Source organism: Chroicocephalus ridibundus, chromosome 1, assembly GCF_963924245.1.
Source record: "Chroicocephalus ridibundus chromosome 1, bChrRid1.1, whole genome shotgun sequence".
NCBI lineage: Eukaryota > Metazoa > Chordata > Aves > Charadriiformes > Laridae > Chroicocephalus > Chroicocephalus ridibundus.
In genome coordinates, this window is record NC_086284.1 from 100,760,257 (window position 1) to 100,784,901 (window position 24,645).

The following is a 24,645-nucleotide window of genomic DNA, read 5'->3' on the forward strand; positions in this document are numbered from 1 at the left end:
GTAAACAGTTTGCTACTTATCTGCTTAGACCAAATTTAAATTCAGTATTAAAAAGCAGTGACAAAATACTACCGCTAACCTATGCACCATGTATTAGCAATATATGGGGTTCAGCGGGAAAAGGCAATTATGATCAGTATAAAACTGGAAAACAAGTAATGCAGGATTTGACTCTTGGGGGAGCTGTTAGCAGAATAGGCCAGTACCTTGTCCCAGTCACTCCAGAGGATCTTCAATGTGGTGTCTTTAAACAAAATCGTTTCAAATGAATGAGGTTCGGTTTACAACAACAGAAAAGACATGAGAGTCAGCTTCTTTCTGCTTTCAGCTGCTGAAATGTGACTTTCCCTCCCTGTTCTCCTTCCTCCCTCGCTGCTGCAAAAGAGGGGCAACTATTTTGGACTGGGACCAAGAGCATTGCCAAAATATGTTTCTTGCTAGTTTCAATTAATACCATGCAGAGAGATGTGCAAGCACATAAACATCCCAGCTCAAGTCCATATCCATATTAGATGTTTGTTCCCCTTGTTCCATTATACACATTTATAATTTAAAGGAGGATATGACTGATGCCTAGAGAACAAAGTAACCATTATGTCCTTTGGAGTTTTTGTGTTATAAATTATCTTGGCCATAAAGTGCATTAAAAAAATGTACCTGGCTATTGAGAATCGCCATGCTCTGCGCATTGAAATGCCAATTCTAACCCAGGGGAAGGAATCATTAATTGGGTAATGAAATTGAAAGCATGATAATAGATTTATTACTTAAATTGTTGATTATGCCAATTGACCTTTTAGTTAGATCTTTAAGCCTTCATAAAGTCCTCTTGCTCCTTGACATGAAAAAACCAACAACCCTGTGCTAGCAATTATATTCATTTGACAGCTGTGTTTGTTTGCGAAGCAGAAAACAGAGCAAACGGAGCAAACTGAGTTCAATGAACTCTTACCTATGAGGTCTCCAGCATAACATCAATGCAGGCAGCGTGAGCTGAATACTCTGCCCCGTGCACCTGCAGTAGGAAAAAAACCGGTATATTTACAGCCTGGCACTTACGTGTAAATCATTGCAATTACAGGCTGTTTAGTCGATGCTTTGAATTAACTTGGTCAATGACCCACAAGTGTGTCTGAAAGGAGTGCTTCCCTGGAAGATAAACACACAGAAAATGAGAGATGGCATGCACTCTCATTTACTTGCCCACTGTGAACTTTTATCATTAAGCAGCTACAAAGGGCACAAAGGACACAGGTGGCTGCTAGGCAAATCTTACCCAGTGGCAAAATTAACAAATACAGGCAAAGAAGTGACTTAAGCAATGTAACATTGGTAACTATAGCTCGTGGCTCTTCTTACAGTTTCCATTTCAGAGCACCATCAATGACTTCATAGTCATCTGACATTAATTGTATCTACCTCTGCCCTATCAAAAATGATTAGCAGTTGAAATTAAGAAAACTGAGGCTTTGTAACTTATTACCTATGAAGCTGCTGAGTGTAGCAATACAGCAAGAGAAGAAAGAAAACCTCCCTGGTTTGGCGGATGATCTTCCCAATATGCATTAGAAAGTCTTCATTAATTATTTCTGATTGGGTTCATTGCAATAATTGAATCGCATCTGCAATGCAGGGCAAAATTTGTCAGCGGTCTGGCCACTGAGGGTAAAGGGATATAGATTTCCTTCCTTATTATTTCTGCAGTGCCATGTAGCTGCTCGCGGAGCTTCACAGGCAGCTGAGGAGTCATGGCACCTGCTCTGAGGCGTTTGGGTTCTGATTAAACAAGTAAAGCTATGAGAGGTGACAAGAAAATGAGGGCAGAGGGGGAGAAAAGAAGCATATGCAAAGGGGGAAGCGAAAACTTTTCTGGAGGGAAATAAAACATTATTTGCAGTAGTGCAGCTTAGGTACGCGGAGTTCAGATGTGACTTTGTTGCAGCTGCTCAGCAGGAAGGCACTTGCACCCAAAAGGTTTCTGGACAAAAATGAAATTTTCTTTAGGCATCTGCTTAGGAGCAGCACTATGGTGCAACAGGAGTGAGTGGCTCTGGCCTTCCTGTACTGATGTGCAGATTAATAAAGACAAATGGCTTGTCTCTCTCTTCCCTGTATGACCACTGGGTAGACTATTTGTGCTCCCATGTTATGGGACAAAGCTGCTCGGCTTCTCCATTTGGGTAAAGGATGCTCCCACCTGCATCCCGGGAGTGGTGTAGGGCAGCAGCCATGCTGCAGTCATTGCAGAAAAAGCCCCTGCAGCAGGACCACCTAAGGGTGATGCTGCACCTCGCTGCCTCATGGTGGAACTGCACTTACATCTGGAAGTAAATCTGTTCCTAAATGGCTGGACTAAATGGAACCCTAAATGCATTCCTAAATGGCTCCTTGTTGTAATGTGCAACCAGTGGGAAACTACAGAAGGCATCCCAGCCACTTAGCGAGTGGCATCTGTAAAAACAACTTTTAAATCTGCCCTCAAAATAATCTTTCTTACAACCTAAGGAATCCCTACAGTTGTTTTCCAGCAAACTGAGGACTTCTACGCAGCTCAGAAAGAGCCCTGCAGCAGCACATGTTGCAGGAGCAGCAGCGTGGGGCTGCTCCACCAGGCAGGCAAGTTGCGAGCTGCTGGGGACAGCAGGGCAAGCGGGGGCCGGGTCCTTACAGGGGGCACGGTCCCATGGGACCCAGGGAAAAAGAGCAGAGCAGCTCCAGTGACCATCACCAGGTCAGCCAAAAGCCCAGGTGACCACACAGCTCCGTAGTGACAGGCAGGTTCAAGGTCCCACCGGCAAGTGAAGCCGGGACAGGGCCAGCGAGGTGCAAGGGCTTGGCTACCTACTTAGATCACCGTAGTCTTCCTGAATAGTGTGATCCATATTCCTACTTCAGAAATACCCGCTCTGCCATGACTGAGCTCCCAAGGCAGGGAGCACAGGGCGCACGAGCAGAGGTCCCGCATAAGGCTTCTCACGGCTCTTTCCCACAACTCAGCTGTTTTGACAGAAGTGTGATAGAAGGTCACACGGCAACACCATATTAGAGCAGAGCTCAAAGGCAGGCAGGTAAACACTTAGATGTGTGAAGTGGAAGAGGTTGCAGAGGAAGATTGCAGAGAAAGATGGCTACAGAGTCTGTTGACATACTCAAGGCCCTGACAAGCTTCTTATGAATGCTATCAAAATTGCATATGAAAGCCACGCCATTTCATAGAATCATAGAATGGTTTGGGTTGGAAGGGACCTTAAAGATGATCTAGTTCCAACCCCCCTGCCATGGGCAGGGACACCTCCCACTAGACCAGGCTGCTCAAAGCCCCATCCAGCCTGGCCTTGAACACCTCCAGGGATGGGGCATCCACAACTTCCCTAGGCAACCTATTCCAGTGCCTCACCACCCTCATTTCATTAAATCTCCCAAGACCTCAGCTATAAGGTATCATCTCAGAGCAGTGGAAATACGTTTGCTACCATAGCCTGCTCCTCCTTTACCTTGTACTTTCCAGCCCTTGCATCTCCCAATGTTCCATCCTCTTTAGTGCATGTATCTTGTAAATACATATAATACATACAGCTAATCATTATAATTTAAAAAAAAAAAAAAGTAAAATATAAAAGCTTTGGAAGGAATAAGTTTATTTGTAACTCTGGACAGTCCTACCAAATAAGAAAGGTCTTTTAATTTTAAAACAGGCTTACCCCACTGAAATCAGCAAAGATTTTGCATGAACAAAGGGAACAGAATCTTGACTTGTGATTTAATACAAAGTTATAAAATTTCCTCAAATTTGGTTGCACAAGACAATATAGAATGTCACAATTCTTTTCAGGATCCTAAGGTGAAAGATAATCAATAATTAGGTCTTATGTTCATATTGCTGCTATTTAGGTAGATTATGCCCAGCTGATGTTTCTTCACCAAAACGCCATGACACGCTGCCACAGGAGCACAGTGCCACAGTAAAACCTTGCCTCATGCTTTAAAGCATTGCACAATTCAGCTATAGCCCCGGTATGACAGAAACCACGATGGAACCATCATATAGAATTTCCTGGAAAAAAGGGTTAATTTCATTTCAGCCTGTTTTGCAGTTACAGCTATTCCTCAAAGTACATTGCTCTGTTCCACTGGGGGAGCAGCACACTGCCCTGCCACCAGCCGTGAGGATTCCTGGTGATGAGCCGTTCTGTCCTGGTCACTCCTCTGTGTTTGTCCCCTGCTCTGGCAATGGATAAAAGGAGTAGGGAAAAGTAACTGTTCCTCTGACAGCTCGGATGCCTCCTCAATGAATTTCGGTGGCGCGACATAGACTCTGCAGCTCTCTTTGTCCTCTTTGAGTTGTTCATTTCGCAAATGGAGACTATGAAGCGGTGAGCAAATTTAAAGTCTTTTCTGAGCTCAGGCTGAGGTACCACCTCCTCAAAGGCAGCATCAAAGGTCTGAGCTCATAATGTAGATCTTAATGAGGATGTCTTTAGAGGACCAGGGAGCAGCCTTGCAAATTTCCAAGATGCAAATCTCCACAAAAATGGCTGCTGAATTTGCTTGTATTTTGACAAAACAGTCTCTGTTTTGCAGGGTTTGACTGTGTCTGACTGCTCTATACCAAAAGATGACACAATCTAGAGTATATAGGGCTAATTTTCAAGCAGGAATTGCTACCCCACCACTCTTGCGGTGTGCACCAGCAATCATCATGGAGATTACTGGCTTCTGCAAAGGTGTTGCAATATGAAAGAGAAGTGCTGAGACAAACCTAAAGCGTTCATTTTAACAAATCGTATGGCTTTGTAGTAAAAACAAATAAATGTATTTCCTTATCAAGGGGGGTTCGTTGACTGTCCTTTGGAAAGACAGTAGGGTAACATCTAAATGAAACCCTGTGTTTCTGAAGAGTGATATGGAACAGTCCCTGCATCTGGCAGGTCGCAGCACCTGGTGAATCCTTACTCCGCTGGGAAAGAAAAATACAGTCTGCCATCATCTCTGAAAGACTGTCAGCTGTGGGGCGGGAGGTCTGACCCACGAGTCTCCCTTCGTCCTTTCACAGTTGGTCTGAAATGGGTGGTAACAACACTGGTGTTTGCAGCAGAGAGACACGGGGTGCATGAACACAAGGTCCAAGGGAGCGGAGCTGAGACCACAGCATCAGCATCTGACTGGAAAGTCATTGGGACTAAGGGGATCAATAGCACAGATGAGCTGATCCAAGGTCAGAGCAGCCCCTGGGCTTTTTGTAATGGGAAGCTAATGAGTTGGAGGCAGAGTCGAGATGGATTTCATTGGCTTCTCTAATAAAAACATCTCAGTATTGTTTTCCCTGGATTTTGGCATTCTTTCCCCAAAACAAAAACAAACAGAGTGTTTTGCTGGAACAGGATTTTTTAAAAAAGCACTTGGTGTAAGCCTCATTTGAGGGAGTGATCGTACCTCAGTAGAAAATAAACAATATAAATAACATCTGCGTGACGTGAGTTATTCTATGAGAGCTAATGCCTAATGGCACAGGAAGCTCCCAGACATGAATTCTCTGAGCTGAAAAGGAATAGCCTATTGCAATATTCCTCTGAGCCAACAAATATCCATATTCATTTAAATAACTATCCGTGCTAATCTAGCATAAATAATCCATGATTTCTGGGATAATGTAAAGGAGTTGTTACCAACCTGCTTCTCCCAAAGAACAGAGAGCAGGGTGAGGAACAGGTAAGAGAAAACTGAATTCCCCAGGGCAGAAAGGCAGGAACCTCATTCAGAGCTACAGACCGCAGCAATGCAGAGCGCTGCTGTCAAATCCCACCTTCACAACAACACGGATAACTTTTTCTCTGGTGCGGACACATCAGTGTGGACCCGACTTGGCTTCTCTTTTTTTCTTTCTCCAATCTTTCCCAACGGCAGTTCAGGAAGGTCAGCTGAGATTTGCGTAGTGTCCACCTGGCGTCCCGGTGGGTGGGATGATGGAAATACACAGCCATCAGTGTGTGCGCGTAGGCCGGAGAAAGTTTGCAGGCAGAGGTAGTATGTTTTATTGGCTCGGCTGCTATTGCTGCAAATATTAGGCAAACTTTCAGGTATGCAAGCCCTTATTCAGGTCTGAAATAGAAGCAGCAATTTTCACAGCTAAGTGCAAGCCGAGAACAAACGCTCAGATGTTAATTAGGTACGTATCTATTAGGCCTTTGTTTAAAGAAAAGATATTTGGTAGCTGTGGAGAAGAAAGGATGGTAAAGAGGGAGGAAAGTGAGAGAGAGAGAAAGTTAAAGTTAAATGAAGCTGCTTGTCACCTAGGGGGGAGAAGAGGCAGGTAGTTTATAGCCTGGGGAACAGGAGTCGATCGTGGTGAGTAGGAGGAGAGCCTAATCATAAAAGTCACATCTACTGAGAGCGTGCTCCTCCATATCAAGTGGCTTTATGAATTTCAATCCTCAAGCTCATCTTTAGAAGGAGTTTTGGAGGCTGTTCGGAAAAAGAGTACTAAGATGCCAAATGTGTTTTGGGAGCAGTGTTTTCCTACTGGCAGCTAGGGTGGGGTTTTTTATTATAGCTTGACCATGAGACCGTTTTGATCTATACCGATTGCTTAACTTTGCTTACACAGTTACCATGAGACCATTGGATTAATTTTATTGTATTTCTGGGAATGTGGGTGTGGGAATTAGAGAAATTCAGGGAAGGACGGTTGGGGATGAGCCCTGTTTTGATGGATAAGTTCTATTTGGGTGGAGACGGAATGGTACTAAGATGAATTACTTGCAACACTTTGAGGGGACTGTCCTCTGGTTTTCTAGGAGCTTCTGCTGGGGAAGTTTGTAGGAAGCTGTGTCCTTCCTGCCTCATGCAGGGTCCTTTTGAAGAAAGAGACGGCAAGGTCGGTAACAAAAAAGTTACCATCTCTGTCACTGGGAGGCCGAAACACTCAAGAATGGTGTATTTTAGGTTAGCAGCATCACATATTATGCTTCCTATCAAATAAATATTGAAAATAGAGGCTCTATTCAATCAGATCAGTAAGAAACCAAATGTTTTGTCAATATTGTGAGTACCCTTCAGTAAGAGTTCATCTGTTGATTCGGCTCAGCCCACACAAACCTGAGGTGCTTTTTTATTGCACAAAGAAACCTCCATATGAAGCCAGTGTTATTTTTAAGGGGCTTTGTATTAAAGGTAGGCTGAATTTTCTGTGAAATATAAAACTGGTGAGACAACTTTAGGAAACCTTACTGTAGAATGAAATACTGTTTATCTTCAATGCATTTATTCCCACATATACATGTATGGAATTCAAATCAGAACGTTTTGTAAGGAAACGTGGAAGGGTTTTATACTATCAGACTGTGCACTGTTTGTGAGCAGTAAAAAACTAGACACTTCTAGATTACTAAAATGTCCCTCGAGTCATAATTATAAATCAATATGCATGTGTACAAAAGATTGGTGTCTCCATAGACATAGAGTGCCTGAAATTCAATATTTTTAGTCTACTGTGTGTTCTGAAAGTGCTTGCATATTTTATATTCCCTGTGTGCTAAAAATTGTCTCTATATTTTATGTATTGTTATTTGTGGAGCTCTATTTGCAAACATAAGTAACAGCTAGTACTGAAGATGATATACAGGATGTATAACATGCCTGAAGAAAACAAATCTGGAAGCGTACAAATGCTCCCAACTATAAATTTCAAGGACACCACAAGAATTTTTAACCTCATGCTAATACTGTTAAGAGTAGACCATAGCTGTGTGGGATGCATTCTCGTAGCTGGCAGGAAGGAAAATAGCTCCAGACTCTGGTTAATGTGCACGTTTCCATGGTTGTGGTACCTATTTGTGCAAAACGCCTTCATTTGTTCGAATCAGTGGGATGTGAAGTCAGTGGGGTGTAATTCCTATTGCTGCTGTGCGTTGTCCTCTGTCAATCATCTGCTGGCAAGTGGCCCCCAAGGTTAGCGTGGCACGCTAGGGCACTTTCCAGCTCCTAGGCAAGATGTACCGCTGGAGGGTGACCTGGCTGCCCTGCGACAGCTCGGAGGGGGCTCCCACACGGTTCCCAGATTAGGGGTCCCGCATCAGCTCCTTCATTCAACAGTAATGCCGGGAGGTGCCCAACCACAGCCAGAAAACCAATTTGGGAAGCAGTGTTGGTATCTTCTGAAGAGCTTTAAGCACCAGGTAGCACAGCGTGGAAATCGCAGTTGGGGACGCCCCAGCATGGAAGGCACCATGCCATGATATGGGAGTTTGTCTTTTGTCTCATAGCATGTGCTCTATTTCCCATGACCTCAATATAACATTTTATTTTGTTAATGTGGAAGGATATAGATTAATTGGAGAAAAGTTTTTCCTCAGTCCTAGTTTGGCTGCTTAATATGATACCAAATACTACTGAGCTAAGGGGTTTGAGAGAAACACCATAGTATAGTTCAATTCCTTTTCCAAATACATTCCAATGAATCAACATTTCTGCTGGGAAACTACTGTCTCCAGGCAGTTTCCATTTTTGGACCACAGGGTTACTTTTCCGTCAACCAGAAGACTTGCTAGCCATGCACATGCACAGACAGCCAAAGGTCCATGGTTTTTATCCCCAGGCCCCAGGGTGGTGTAACCCTGGGCCTGTCTCTCTCATGCCACAGACATTCCTCTAACAAAGTGGATTTTTGTTTGTGTGTAGGTTACACTGAGCTGCAGTAGTAACTAGGAGATGTTAGCAATACCAATACTGGTATCAGAAAAAGGTAGATGTTTCTCCCAGTGCATTAATATTTCAAGGAAAAAACACACATATTCCATAATGTAAACTGATTCTATTTTCTCTGTATAACACTGTACCTGTTTACATACCGTGCGGTTGGTACAATTGCATTCAATGGGAATGCAAGTCAAAGCTCCTCCTTAACCAAACAAGGCAGAAAGAGTGTCGATGGCAAGAATTTGAAACAGCTTTGAAAACAATTGCATATGGCAGACCATGGATTGCTCTCAGCACTTCTTCTGACAGACGGACTGAAAATGCGACTAGCAGTGCAAAACCTGCCACAACTTAATGAGATGCCAAACGCTAAACATGCAAAACAACTTCTTTATCCGGCGATCAGGTTTCAAATGTCTTATTTTTGTTGCACAGATAATCACTGAAAGTAACTCTGTGTAGCAGCTTCTCTCAGCGCTCAAAGAGCACCTGCATTAGTGCATACAAAAGATTAACATGCAAAACGCTGAATAATTCAGAATGCTTTGAGTGGGTAGAAAGATGAGTACACTGAAAATAACATGTTTTTCTGGAAGAAGTTTGCCTTTTTGTAGAAAAATAATAAGCTCAAACTTTTTTATTATGAAAAACAAAATTTCAGACAAGACATTTCATCTAGAAATCATAATCTTTAGATTGGGAAGGCACATATAGGGTCCATGTGCCAGATCTGCTCTACTGACAGGTTTGCCTAGCTAAAGTGCATTTCCCGTGGTCGTTGCCACCCCTATCCCTGACGAAACAACAGGGTCTATCAGGAATACCAGCAGCCACCATTTGCTGTGACCCAAGTCATTTGGCTGCCAAACTCGGCCCACAAGTAGAACAGAAGACATAAAGCATTCAAGCAACAACTCTTAAAAGTCACGAGATTCAAATCCACATTTTTCAGCTTAAGATTTTTGCATTTCAATCAAAATAGGTTTTTTTTGGCACATGAGCGATTGTTTTTTATTTAAAAGTGGAACGTCGGATTTAAGACAAATACCTTTAACAAAAGAACGAACTGAAATGAAACAAATTCATTTCTCATCCAAAGATAGTTTTGTTAGAAATTCTGAAACAGCCCTCATGAAAACTTCCCTTGATTTTATTACAGAAAAGAAATTTTAAAATGTTGTTGATCTATAAGCTCAAAATGATCAGCTGTACACGAAGTACATAAAAAAACCCCAGTAGATATCGTATTAACCATTATTATTATTAACCATTTCTTCAGAACTAATAAATCTTATGCAGTTCCAGTGCTGGATCTTGCTGTGGATAATCTAACACTTCGGTCTGATAGGAGTTTTTTTCTGATTTCCTTGGGACCCAAAGCCCCCTGATTTCCTTGGGACCCAAAGCACATGTTCTTGTAGAACCCCATCAAATTCATTGTCTCTGAAGTTAAGGCTGTCATTTATGTCCATTATTTTGCTGAGATATCATATACTATATTATAAAGGTTGCAATTTTATTTCATTACATGAGGATAAAATGAAAAATAACTTATGGCTTAAAGTGAGACAACTGGTGTTAACCCCTCTCTATTGCACAAAGCCATCCAAACGTGTGAAATGCAACTGATAGAGAAATTTCCTGGAGAAGCACATCCTAAACAAGTGTCACGTTTCTGGTTTTCTTTGGGCTGATCGGATATTCAGTACGTCTTTGAGGTCGCACCTAGGGGAGAGTAAAAGCAGTTATAGAACTAAAAGAAATCCTAGAAAAGCAGTCTTGCAAGGGTCCTCAAGAGGTTACCTGCCACAGCCCCACCCCAAAGAATTATACCAAAATGAAATCTATCATCAGCAACCCACTCAAAACCTAAATAAAAAGGAAAGGATGAACAGCAGAACAAAACAAAAGCTTCACATGCAACACACTGATGTCAGTTCAGGGAATTCATTAATTGGCCTTATGTTATCTGAGAACATCCTGTGGACTCTGCAGTTTATATTCTTTTTAGCAAAACATGATGTTGGGTGTTTCTCCTCTGGTTCTCTTAAAGAAACTACTCATTAAGCTGTTAAGAAAAACTTAACATCTGACATTGCTTTCCAAATACGTTAGAAGTCGCATCAATAAGCACACCATTGTTTCATGTATCTGAAAGACCACTCTCAACATCTTAGTGTTTATTCAAGACAGGCTTTTTTTAAGGTTCCCATGACTGGCATGACTCCACTTGCACTGACAGCAGCCTGTTTTCAAACTGACCCCAGTGGGATCAGCGCAGGGCAAATGCTCAGCAGTTTTGAAAACCCTTTCTTCATTTGAAATCAGCGCAGAGGATTTCCAGTCCTAATTACTTATGCGTGTTTACAAAATATCGTTGCAGAGGAAAAGACAAAGAAAAATTCATTCTCAAATGCATTCACAAAACACACACTTTGGATATTTAAATGTGGTAATGAGAACTCACCTAGATAATTAAAAAGTAACTCTAAGGAATGAAAATTTATTCCAAAGTTATAAACATGTATTTTCATAGAGCTTCCTAAATGTAACACTACAGTCCAGTGGTTTGCTGCAGGCAGCCCCAGTGTTGGTTTTATCCACCTCCAAGTAGATGCTAGCTGATGGCTACTGTTTCTTGCAACTTCCCCACCTGTCTCAAGCCCTTGGAAAATAATGGAAATTTCACTGTTCTTCCCAGTGAAATTTTTTATCAAACCAGCCCATGCTGGTTCCTAACTATTGACCAATCTTCTTGTGTTTTGTTTATGGAGCATTAATCATGTACAGTCTGTATTGCCTTGGTATTCTTCCAGTATTAAACATATTAAATAATGCATTTGGTACCTATACATTATTGAATAAGCCATAGAGGAAAATGTTAGATAACAAAGGTGGACAACATGTCTCTGGTATTTAATGAGTCCCAGCACCTCAAGGAAAACCATGGGATAAATATAACTATCCTAGAAACATTTCATAAGACAGCTGCTTTCTGTTTTAAACACAGCTCTCTCTCTCCCCCCCCTCCACCTTCCCATCCCTTTTTTGTTGCTAGAACATGCTGCTGTTTTCTAAATTTACCCTTCTTTGCTGTTTATTTCTGCAGAGAGGAGAGGTGCTCTGGGAAGTAACAGGATTGCCTGCCTCTGCTCAAGACACCTTTTCCAAGATCTCTCTGCTGCACTTAATTTCTTGCAGTTCAGCCCAAAAACCTTACTGGTGCTCAGCAAAGACATCGCTCATTCATTTCCAGAGCACATCAGAAGTTTCCTCTGGTCTGTGTCGCCCTGGAGATTAACATATGATGAGATTTGCTCCATTTATGGCAGAACAGTTCTTTGGCGTTTCCTGACTGCTCACTTACAGGTCTGCTATGGCAGGCATTCTCACTAGGACAGAGGTTTTGAGAAGCTCCCTACTACTGCTCCCCACCAAAATAACAAATTTACAAGTAGAATGGAAAAAAAAACAAAACAAACATCTGAAAAATGCTGAAGGCAAGCATTATGTTTGTGGAAAGCAAGTATTCCCAGATACTGTGGGCTGTCCTTTGAGTATAAAGTATACTGAACTAGTTAGCATACTTGAATAACCAGAAAGTTTCAGAGGGGGTCCAAGAGCACCTCATTGAGCGCTGTCTCTGAAACTTCCTGAAATAGGTCATTATTTGAATCCCATGTTTAGCAAAATACAGGGGTGGGAGTATTTCCCAGAGCTTGTTGCACAAAAAATACTGTGTTGCACTCAGATTTACTAAAGGGAAAAAAAAAACCAACATATTAATCAGAAAGTTCATCAAGTAATCTTGCTGAAAGACACAGTGTTTATAGCCATTAGTAGGAAATACTAATGAAGAATTTGGTTTGCATATGATTTTGAAGAGGAGGGAGCCAGAGGACTAGCACCAGCTGGATAGACTGCCCTATTCTTGCCTGCCAGCACTGGGGAAAATGTAAGCCAAGCATGCCTCTCTTGCTTTAAAAATCTCACGTGTAAGAATGAGCCATCCTGCCCCTGCCTTGTCGTGCCATTTCTCCTCAAGACCAAAGGAGGAACCGAGCAGCAAGTTTGCCCCTGGGGTGGGGACTGTGCCCATGATAGTTCACCTCTGCCCTGCTGCATCTTTCAGAGTCATTTGCTTCAGAGCAAATGCCCTGGGTTACTTACATTTTATTCTCACTGCGCTCTGATATCAATTAATGAATAATTTCATGAATTTCAATCAACTCATGCTGTGTACTGGCCCATTTTCTGTGGAGCTTTCTCTGAAGTAGCACAGCCTCACTGAGGTTGCAGTTCCCCGGATTCAGCTTCATTGAAATGGAGGCTGCTGTCAGTGACCCAAACCTCATTTTCTGATGCGATAGAAGATCACGTATAACACATTACAAATACCAAATGCAGAGGAGTGAGACCACAGCAACCATTTCATATTTAAACCCTGATATGCAACAGCTGCTAGAGTCTCTGCTTGGTTTTGATTTCAAAGTTGTTTCTTCTTCAGATTAATTCAGTGCTCTACTGGTCCTGCCAGTCTTTGGCTGAGAAAAAATGGTTTCATTATTCACTACATCCCACATCAGAAGGAACAAAAGACAACTCTAGTGGTTCACTGCACAGCCCAACGTTGCAGGAGCAAGTTTCTAAGGTGGTCCCCTTTCTCAGTAAGGATGCAATATCGTCAGCATTTCCTTTACACGGTTTTAAATCTCTTTGTACCGTCAGCTTGGCATCTAGTTAACCATGGATATTTGACAGTCACGTGTTTCAAAGTCTGCCCTGTTGACTTATCATCTGAGCTGGATCGTTTTTTATAGGGTTTACTATAAAGGGACCATTACGCTGGGAAAAGCTTTGCATGGTCTGTTGGTTTGGTTAGGGAAACAGATGCCCAAAACTTTCCAGCCCTTCAGCCAGACAAAAAAAAAAAAAAAAAAAGCTAGCAATACATGGATGAATCAGAAGGTAAAATGAGTGTGTGTATCCGCTGATTTCAGGGATGTTTTGAATACTGATCTTCAGTCAATGAAAGAAGGACTTCTGCTATTACAAGCATGTTGTAGTCATTTTTGCAACCCATATGACATCAGTGATATGAATGATGAACACACATCTGGCATTATGAAACAGGGCTCTGATCTTTAAATTGATTTGACAGATGGCAGCTCCTCCAACACTGACGCTGTGGAAACGTGTGATAAACTGAAGGCTTTGCCTGCTATTAGCCAGCCAAGAAAAATCCAAGTCTAACTGCATTAGAACAAATTGCTGAAATTAATGTGGTAGGAGTACTTCCAAATGTGTCTGCATGTATCACGCGTTTGGCTAACTGTTAGAACAAAAAATCAGGGAGACATAGCTTTCTGGTTTTGAGGGTTATTTTCCCCCCTTCCCTGGATTCTCATTTCAAATTCACTTCATTTACAGGAAAACACCCACCCAAAAGTTCTGGATACCCTCAAAATAATTCAGATACACCATTGCTTCAAATAGCAAACCAATTCCAGCCTGTCGGCTTTTCGTACACTTGCCACGTTTCCCTGTCCATCAATAGACACACAGCCTGGAAATTCCTTCTCATTTCTTCACAGGTTAATCCCATCCACGTAACTTCACTCCTCCCCTTCCTCCACAGACACTTCAAAAAATTATACTATAAACTGCACCTGCCTTTTCTATATCTGTATCATCAATATTTATTGCTCTCTTAATCAACATACGCTGACCAGTGAATATCGTAACATGACACTGTCTACAGTACATTTCATCAGTAAGGGTAAAATTATTTGCTGTCATTGGTTTATATTTCTATTTTATTGGCCTTTTAATTTGATTTTGATAGCTTAATTTTTCGTCTCGAACAATCCTCAGAGTCAGAGCAGTTATACACAGTGCAGTAAATGGAGCTACAATTCATCATTCATTTCCTTCCCAGTATAAAACCACAACCACAACTAAATAATATTTCCAGTTTATAGAGTGCCATTTGGAGTAGTTAAGAAGAAAAATCGATCCTTCCCCATTAACAGAGCCATGACTCACTCTGGACTGGAGAGGAAGAGTGTGGCTGTGGTGGCGAGTGCAAACCTCATGGAGCTGTGCTGAAGTCAGCTGAATTACACCAGAGATGAATCCGGCCCACTATGAATGACCACTTCCTCCCTCTTACAAAATGGTGTTCTGATTTGCCATAGAGACAATTACAGCATATTAAATGGACTAATTATGAGGCTTGCGGAAGAGTCTGTCCAGTCCTGCAAGATGCTGAGTCCTCAGAGCTCCTTTTGTAGCGGTGGGACTTGGAAAAATGCAGTTCCTTGGAGGTGGCCCTCAGGACCTGGCAGAACTGGCCAACGGCCCCTGTTCAGGCTAAACTGTCTGTGGGACTGCCCCAAAATCTGCTAGAGCAAAGGTCTAGGGCCCCCTCACTGCACTTGGGTTTTGGAAGGAGCTCTGTGAAATGGGTCAGGGCACAAGAAACAATTCCCCCTTGGATGGGACCTTGGTCCCTAACACCCATTTAGCCTGCAGCTCAGCCCTGGGACTAGGAGCAAGGATCACTCTCCTCCCACCGCTGACAGTAACAAAATATGCAATTAAATAGAAGCCTGTAACTCTACTCTCCATTTGACCTTTTCTTGGCTAATGTAATCAGAATGAAGACCTCCCAGCACCCCTAACTGATGTTCCTGGCCTCCTCTTCCAGTGGCTGGTAATTTTTTCCTCAGCTCAATAATTTAGCTCGATATTCATCATTTTTTAAATGTCTCACACACTTTTTTTTCCCCCTTCTTCTTCGCTGAGGTATTACTTTTTCCTAAGATGATTTGCCAGATCTTTTGTTCATGTTGTGAATTGATCAGTGCAATCGCTGGGAAACATTTATCTTCTGTGAACATTTTGCAGTACTTTCTGATGCAAAGAGGTTGGATTGCCAATAGCTGACCTAAGTGGTTTTCTGTTGTCACCTTTTACAATGAAACCCACAGCAGGTATTTCAGGCTTTGTACCTGGTTGGGTCCATGGGCAAGGACTTCTGAGGAAACAAAAACTTTGATACAAAGTCTCCATTAATCTCTCAAATCATTTAAAAATGTAACTTTTTACATATGCAAAAGAAGGGATTAAATTTGAAGCTGTTACTCTCAGAGACCCCGGGGGAAACTGCCTGATGGCTCTGACCTGTGCTTAAAATTTCCATCCAGTTTTCTCCTGAGAGCGGTAGGAATGGGCTGTGTAGCAGATGTTATCACCTCTGTCTCGTCAAAATGCTAACTTGAAAAATCTTCATCCACTGCGATTGTCCTGCTTTTCATCTTGTCCCCGCATCTCTGAGCTGCTTCTAATTTTAAAACTCTCCATTCAAACTTTGCCCATATGGACCCATTTTCTGGCCTTATTGCTGTGGTTAATCCTGATCCCATAAGTGACAAGGAAGCCAACTGCAGAAATCCTAACTTCTTCCACCTTGCAGAGGCAGAGAGAAAAGGCTTTAGATCTTCAGCCTCTGTGATGCTTTCCATCAGTAGATGGGCTACTTGTTCCCTCGTCACCCTGGTCCTGAGAGAGGACCTGGGTTCTTCACTCCTCCTTGACCTCCACAGAAGCACTGCAAGGATGTTTGCTCATTTTTCCTGGTTATCCAGGGAGAGAGAGGCAATTTGCTGGAGTCCACCTTTTTATGACCTCCTCTGTGGAAAAAATTCTCTGCATAACTCCTCTTCCTCCTGTTTTTTTAGCCTCTATTTCTCATTACAAAGTCCAGAAGAATAAAGACGAAAAACCTTTGGGAATGGTTCCAATGCCCAGGCAGGGAAAGCCAACTCACAACTTTCTGTGCTCAGAAAATGCAGTGGTAGGAAGGCAGGTGGTTTCTGAAGAGATTGTTTGATTCCTCACTAATCAGCACACAGTTAAATGGCTTGCTGTCTGATTTCTCCTACCTGACAAGAAATATGTTCTAATGAAAGAAAGAGCACCATAATGTTTATTATGCAATACATTGGCAACAGCAGTGATTGAACTTTATTAAAATGCGTCCATGTCAGAAAACCTCTATTATGCACTTAACAGGGAAGGTTACGAATGTAAAAGAAAAACACATTTTTTTGTCTGGGAAGTGTTTTACTATGTTTGTATATAATCCCATAAACTTAAATCGTGAACTGCAAATAGACAATTTAAGGTAAACCTTCATCCACCTATAGCAGATCTTGTACATACAAGATGGGGCCATCACAGTATACTGAGAAGCCCAGTTCAAACCGTGAAATAGTTCATCTTCACAGGCCATTTTTAGATTGCTAAATATTCCTCCAACATACTGAAAACAGTTACAAATTATTTTTACCTCTAGATTATCTCTTGATATTTTTCAAAAATATGCATGCGGTTACTGATACAGCTAGAAGCTACTGTAACAGAGTTGTACCAAATACTGTCCAGGGACAAATGGTTTAACAGAAATGGTTCGATGTTATGCCGTGTGCCTCTGATGGATCTCAATGTTTCCTTAGCCACTGGGCTGCAATGGACCTCCTTGGCCATCTAATCTAGCACTTGACATGCAGGGCTGCACCTACATTCGTGTTTCAGTTTCAATCAGGAGCATGAACCCAACACTTGTGAACCGGTCTCCTGATGGACCTTACTGACAACACTGTCATTCTCACTGTGGATCTGTCTGAGAGCACCCAAAGTGGATCCCTTTCAGATGACACCAAATGGCTTGATGCCCCCTCGGTGCACGACCAGCTCCTATCAACCACCAACGAGCACCCAGTGAGTGGGAAATGGCTCCAGCTAACTGAAGTTACCGCCTTCCCCTGAAATGTGTATAGCAAGGATACGCGGTCCTCAGCACTATCTCTTCTGCTTCTCAGAGCAGACCATACTGTGCCACATGCCCAGTACATGTAGACATAGCCAGTGCCTTATAATCCTGTTCATAAGCATATCAAACACTGTCTGAAACTGTTGTTCAGGGTTATAGATCCACACTAAACCCTCAGCTGTTTTATACATGCTTTTCAGCTTTGCTTTAATAGTATTTTGTTTGACAAGTAATTAGTGTCAAACATAATAACTACCAGCCATAAATACATCAGTATCATTGCTATTATTTTTACTGTTATTATTTTGATCATTGTTTTAATCATTGATTGAGTACATCCTAAATTTCATTGTGTGCCAAAAGAACTAGACACACTCTGCTATGATTTATATGCAATGTCATCCCAAGACAGATTTCTGCATTGTAGATGTTGAAACAGCTCTTCAAAAATAAATGAGTTGTCACTGTGTTGAGGAGTGAACTCGGTACCACATTACTGCCGCTTTCCCAAGAGAATATTGGCAAAACCCATCATGGAGGTGCTAAATGTATTTTACAAATCTGTGGCATAAATGAAGATCCACGTTGCTGTTGTACTAGAAGCTAAAAGAGCCCAGCACCACCCTTCAGAACGGAGGTAGCTGAGAACAGAAAAGGTAGAGGAATAAACGCTGAGCTCTACCTCTTTACATGTTAGACTTGTGGAAAGGGGGCAGAGCTCTAGGGCGGACTGGATGTTAGCTGCATGCTTCCCCTTCCATCATTTACTGCCCAGATATCAAAGGTCTCTAAGATTAGCGTAAAGTTCCTGACTGAACCAACTTCCACAATGCGGAAGTGTAGTTGGAAAATAAAATCAAGAAACGATCCAGAGAAAACGCACATTTACGTATTGCATCTGCACTGGGTTCGCAAAGGAACCTCAAACTCCACCTTCAACAGTGCCTTCATCTTATACTCACATCTCATCCAGTCTGGCAACTGGGGAGAACAACAAAAATATTGCAGACCTCCGCTTTGGCAAGGGCACCTATATAACAGCTGTCCAGAGTTATTACATGCCCAGAGCAAAGCAAACCTCCACGTTATAATGGTTTAATGTATAACATGCACAGAGGAGGTAAATTCTCAAAAGTCAAGCCAGAGTTACTCTGTCTGGCAAGGCTGAAAAAATTAATTAATGGTAATAAATGGGCTTGTGGAGAGAAAGGAGGAGACTTTTTAATCCCAGGAATGATGAAAAGACAATTGGCTTTACTTACAGGAAAGCCCTGTCCCAGCCAGGGCTACCCATCATGCTGGCCAGCAGAAAGGTCTAGCTGACATTTGGAGGAAATGTAAAGGAAAGAGCAGACACTGACTGAATGCCTGTCAGAGTTCAAGGAGCAGCTGGATGATGCTCTTAGTCATATGGTTTAGTTTTAGGTAGTCCTGCGAGGAACAGGGAGCTGGACTTACAGGTCCCTTCCAACTTGAGATATTCTATGATTGTATGAATATATGAGGGGAAGTCTATGACTTCATAACTTTAGCCTGGGAGGTGAGGAGGAAGAAGTAGCAGGGTGCTGAGGACAACAGATGTGACAAAAGGTTTATTAGACATTTCTTCCAAATATCAGGGTGTGTTGTTTCTCCCTCACCTCCCATCCTCTACCCAAATCAATCTAAGTCTGAGGCTAACACCTGGGACACTTATCCTTATAAATCAAACATTCAGAAATGCTGAAGGAACATTCTATTTACCCAATTACAGCTGTAATTGACTTATAAATGTCTACCTCCACCCAAAATCGATATTTTGATATAGTACGATACACTCTGTGGGAACAAAAAGGTCAAGATATCAGCATTACAATTACCTTTGGTATAGAACTCTTATGTAGATCTGCAGCACGGTCAGTGAACTTTGAAGACATTGGGGACTCAGAGGGACTTCCTGTAACAAGAATATACAAGATTACTGTTATTTGGTGTCCACCATGGCATGAACATGGCACAAGCCATGCAGGAATACAGCTAAATATGATTTGATATTGTAAGCCAAAATCTAGCTAACTTGATGGGCTAACACGGCAAGGTTTTTTTTAGAGGGGGGAGCTTGTCTTCTCTCTTCCGTGAGAAGACACCAGGAGTTGCCCCCATGTTGGACAGAGACAGTTCCAGCTGGCTCCAAGACGCTCCTGCTACTGGCCAAAGCTGAGCCCACCAGAGACACTGACAGCACCCCTGCGATAACATATTTAAGAAAGGGTAAAAAATGCTGCACAACAGGAGCTGGGAAAGAGGAGTGAGAAAATGTAAGAGAAACAGCCCTGCAGACACCAAGGTCAGTGAAGAAGGGAGGTGAGGAGGTGCTCCATGTACCAGAGCAGAGATTCCCCTGCAGCCCATCAAGAAGACCATGGTGATGCAGGTTGTCACCCTGCAGCCCATGAAGGATCACGGTGGAGCAGATATCCACCCTGCAGCCCGGGGAGTACCCCATGCCTCAGCAGGTGGATGTGCCCTGAGGGAAGCTACAGCCTGTGGAGAGCCCACACTGGACCAGGGTCCTAGCTGGAGCTGTGGCCCCATGGAGAGGAACCCATGAAGGAGCAGGTTTGCTGGCAGGAGCTGTGACCCACACTGGAGCACTCTATTTCTGAAGGAGTGTACCATGGAAAGGACCCAGGCTGGAACAGGTCTTGAAGAACTGCAGCCCATAGGAAAGACACACATTGGAGAAGTTGGTGAAGGATTGTGTCCTGTGGGACAAACCCACACTGGAGCAGGGGAAGGGTGTCAGGAGGAACAAGCAGCAGAGACAATGCGTTATGGACTGACAACAGCCCCTATTCCCTGTCCCCCTGCACTGCTTGTGGGGAGGAGGTAGATGAGCTAGGAAGGAAGTTGAGCTTTGGAAGAAGTAGGGGTGGGGGAGGTGTTTTAGTTTTGTTTTTCTTTCTCATTATCTTATTATGTTATTAATTGGCAATAAATTAAATTAATCTTCCCTGAGTGGAGTCTGCTTTGCCTATGGCAGCAATTGGTGAGTGATCTCCCCTTCCTTATCTTGACCCACGAGCTTTTCCATCTTATTTTCTTTCCCTGTCCTGTTGAAGAGGGGGCGTGATAGAGTGACCTGTTAAGCACTGGGTGGCCAGCCAAGGTCAACGCAGCACAGTAATGAATATGAGAGGAGCCCATCTAGGGCCCAGTAGAATCAATTTGTCTGGGTTTACTTAGTTTTCCTTTTATTTTTTATAACTGCTACATTTTACAATACCACGTGCTCTTGAAATCTCTCCACTACACTAATTTCTTCACAATTTATTTGTTAGAGAGAAAAGGATTTATGCCTGGATTATAGACTGCACAATAATTTTATGTCATTAAGTGTTTGATTAAACGTTTTGATAATAATGTGGTTATAAATGCAAGTGGTGGGTAACGATTTGGTGGAGATTTACATTTGCTTTTGAAGAGTCTTTGTGCTTAAGGACTAGAATTTATAATGCCTTAGTCATTTATCAGTAAAATCATAGTTCACTAACTGCCTTTCTTTCTTTTATTTTCTTTTTTTTTTTGGTGGTGGTGGTGGATTTTTTTGTTATAACAGACTAACTGCAAAATATTATCTAAATTGGCTATCGTATGGGAATCCAGCACTTACACCTTTGGCCACAGAAGATATTTGGAAGAACGAAGGAATTTAAAAAAAACAAAAAACAAATCCAGGACTAAAACTAAATTCAACTGCAAAGAACTCTGATGTTTCTCAATACTTTTGAAGGACCACACTCTAGAAAATCCAAAATGTTCTGAAGAGGTTCAGGCCAAGCACAAGTCTTTCACAAAGTATTGTGAAATCTTGTAGTGTAATTACTTGACATGTTGTCCCCAATGCCTATGTTGAGAAGCAGTTTGACAATATGTGATTTAGTGGCTTAGACTCACTTGGGATGTATTCTGTGTTCCACCGTTCCTCTGGAATGTATCCCTGATTTTCACTACCACGCCTTTGCCTGCTTTTCAAATCGCCATCTGTTTTCTTCTCAGCTGAAACTTTTCTAGAAACAAAAAGGTCTGTCATTAGAACTTCATTATGATATAAGAACTCTTGGGCAGTAGGCTACAGAGAAAAAATTGGATGTCTTCCTTCAGAAAAAATAAGTGCAAAAAACATATCTGAGCCTTCCAAGTAATTAGCTAGTACAAATCTTGTCCCATATAAGCATCACCTCTGAAATTCTGTTTAGAAAGTTTCCATCAGCTGCATTATCAGAAAGCAGGAAAATAAAGTGAGCGATCTTCAAAGAGTGAAGACCCCGTTCCAGATCATAGGTTTGGTAGGAAATTAATTTTGAACTGAATAATAAAAATTATAAATTACAGGATATTCAGTGGCCCAATAATGGAACACCACCTATGTCACTTATGACAGGTCATAATTTTTGTGATTTCAGCCCCCCCCCCCCCCGTCCCCTGCAAAAAGAAAGCATGTTCATAGAATCATAGAATGGTTAGAGTTGGAATGGACCTTGAAGATCACCTAGTTCCAACCCCCCTGCCCTGGGCAGGGACACCTCCCACTAGACCAGGCTGCTCAAAGCCCCATCCAGCCTGGCCTTGAACACCTCCAGGGATGGGCCATCCACAACTTCTCTGGGCAACCTGTTCCAGTGCCTCACTGCCCTCACAGTAAAGAATTTCTTCCTAATATCTAATCTAAATCTGCCCTCTTTCAGGTTAAAACCATCACCCCTCGTCCTATTGCTCCACTCCCTGAGAAAAGAGCCCCTCCCCGTCTCTCCTGTAGGCCCCCTTTTTAGGTACTGGATGGCAACATGTTATCTCACATCACCACAGTTAGCTCCTAAGTGATACATTCACTCCAAAGTTAATCTTTCACTTTGAAATGTGCAAGTGAGCATAGCCACAATGAAGTTGATAGAACTTCCTTGGTTGAAGTTACACGTCTCTGAATTTGCAGAACAGTGACCTGCATAGCTGCACAACTAGAAGAGTACCTTTTTACTCAAATCTCTTATGCTAGAAGAGATGCTACTATTCATCTGTTCCTACCATGGACTCCTCTCCAGGATGGTCTCGGGTCCATCTTTGCCTAGGTTTCTGGTGTGGTAAGCACAAATTGATGTCAGGACTATGACAACCCAGGGATTTGTAGGAGAAGGGGGAAATATTCTCAGTTAGCAATATTTGTAGAAACTGCTGCATTTCCTTTTTTATGTTTATTAGGAATTACTTTGCAGGCCCGTAGAGCTTCAGATGAGCATTACTGATGCACCCGTAAATCTGACATGCCAGCTATGACTACGTGGCTTGTTTAGGAAATAAACATGTTGGATACCACTAAGAAAGCTGTCACAGTTGCTAGAAGACAAGAGCAATTGTTTAGGAATAACACCTCCACAGGTTACATGATACTCTACTGTCTATTTTATCTGATCCTTAGATCTCAACTAACTCAGTGTAGTATCCAAATGAAAAGCAGCTATAAAAAAGTGTAGGAGGTACAGAAAGTTAGCCAGCCAAGTCAAAAATAAATGTGGGAAGTAAAACAATATATCTTTGGTCTCACTACTTCTTCACTACTACTACAATGCAGCTTCCAAAATCTGGACAATCATCATTCTTTTTTCTGCAGGTAGGTTCCCCCCAAGAAAAAAAACACTGAACCTACAAAATCTGTAAATGATTGTAAATAATTTCTGTGATTTCAGTGTCATTGTTTACATATGCTAAAACTTTGGAGAACTGTCAACACTGAGTTTCCAAGTCCAAGCTGAGCCATAGAGCCTGGACTCATCCCAGTGCTTAAGTATTTGCTTAAGCCTTTTCTTAACTTTCAAAGTGTAAACAATGTTCTACAAAGTCAGTATGACAGCTCATGTTTAAAGGTAATGGGAAAATAGGAACTTTACTGTACTGAGATCTAAAAACACACATTCTGTCATGAAGATATAATTGTATTTGCCCAGACTAGATTCAAAGACGTAGGGGGACAGTAATGTTATGCCCTATTCTGGACCTGTTCAGGTTGTCTGAAAGACAGCAGTGTGCAGACCCACATCAACAAGGCAGGGTTCTGGTAAGGACACAGACCCGCCGTACCAGTCCCCACCGCTGGGCAGGTGTTTCCCTGCATGTTCAATTCGTTTTGCCTTAGCAGGGTTGACCCTTGCAGAGCGCTTTTGGCAGAACCAAGCAAAAGGCTTTGTAGCATTTTATTCATAGCAAAAACAATATGCAATTTGTGTCTCCCATTCCCTGTTCATTTAGTCCTGCCCTGTTTATGTAGTTGCAGTTGGTAAAAGATCAATTTAGCATTATAAACTCAGAAATCACATGGAAGTTTACTGGTGTGGCATGGCATAATTAGCACCATTTCCCCATGAGAAAATAGTATTTACCAAATTTACCTGGTTTATTGGGTATATTAAAGTATTTAATTAGCTAAATAGTATTTACCTAATTAACCTGGTCTAGTGGGAGGTGTCCCTGCCCATGGCAGGGGGGTTGGAACTAGATCATCTTTAAGGTCCCGTCTCACCCAAACCATTCTATGATTCTATGATTCTATAATTTCCTTATTTTGTTTTGTATCAATAAAGTGCTGTATAAATGGAAATCTGTCAACAGACCTTCACACAATTTCCCCACAAGAGGCCGTTAATGAAGCTAGGTATTAGTGAGGTGCGAGGCAAGGTACTGTAACATTTTGCAAACTCGTTAAGAGACAGGGAATTAAAAGTCCCACGAGCACAGGCAGAGTATGAATTTACAATACTCCCTAGAAGCTTAGAAAAAAATAACTCCATATAACCCCACTGACGTTGCTGTCACAGCCGCACTGGCGCCAATAAATAGGATCTTAATGCTGATAACCATCAGCTTATGATTTTTATGCAATAAATGTACCAACCAACAGCTTTGTACTCAAGGTGCGTCTGATAATTACTTGATGAAGTGTAGACACTCATCATCGGGGCACCTTTATTTATTTATTTATTTAAGTTTTACCGGTCTAACGCTAACGAACCTTAAAAGAGCTGGGGAGACGGTCTAATTTGTCTGCCAATCCCTCCCAATTAGCTTGCGGCAAGGCTTTTGGT

The 24,645-nt window shown here is 42.2% G+C and overlaps 1 protein-coding gene across 2 annotated transcripts in view; it reads right to left on the reverse strand.

Moving 5' to 3' along the window:
* Nucleotides 1-10,084: 10,084 nt before the first annotated feature.
* IGSF5 (immunoglobulin superfamily member 5) overlaps nucleotides 10,085-24,645 on the reverse strand; it is a 34,678-nt gene continuing 20,117 nt past the window's right edge. For both annotated transcript variants that reach the window (XM_063355446.1, XM_063355367.1), the window contains exons 7-9: nucleotides 21,467-21,579; nucleotides 19,390-19,466; nucleotides 10,085-10,419 (exon numbers count right to left, since the gene is read on the reverse strand). In XM_063355446.1, coding sequence (XP_063211516.1) covers nucleotides 10,351-10,419; nucleotides 19,390-19,466; nucleotides 21,467-21,579 — 259 coding nt within the window. In that variant the 3' untranslated portion in view covers nucleotides 10,085-10,350. The remainder of the gene's footprint in view (nucleotides 10,420-19,389; nucleotides 19,467-21,466; nucleotides 21,580-24,645) is intronic.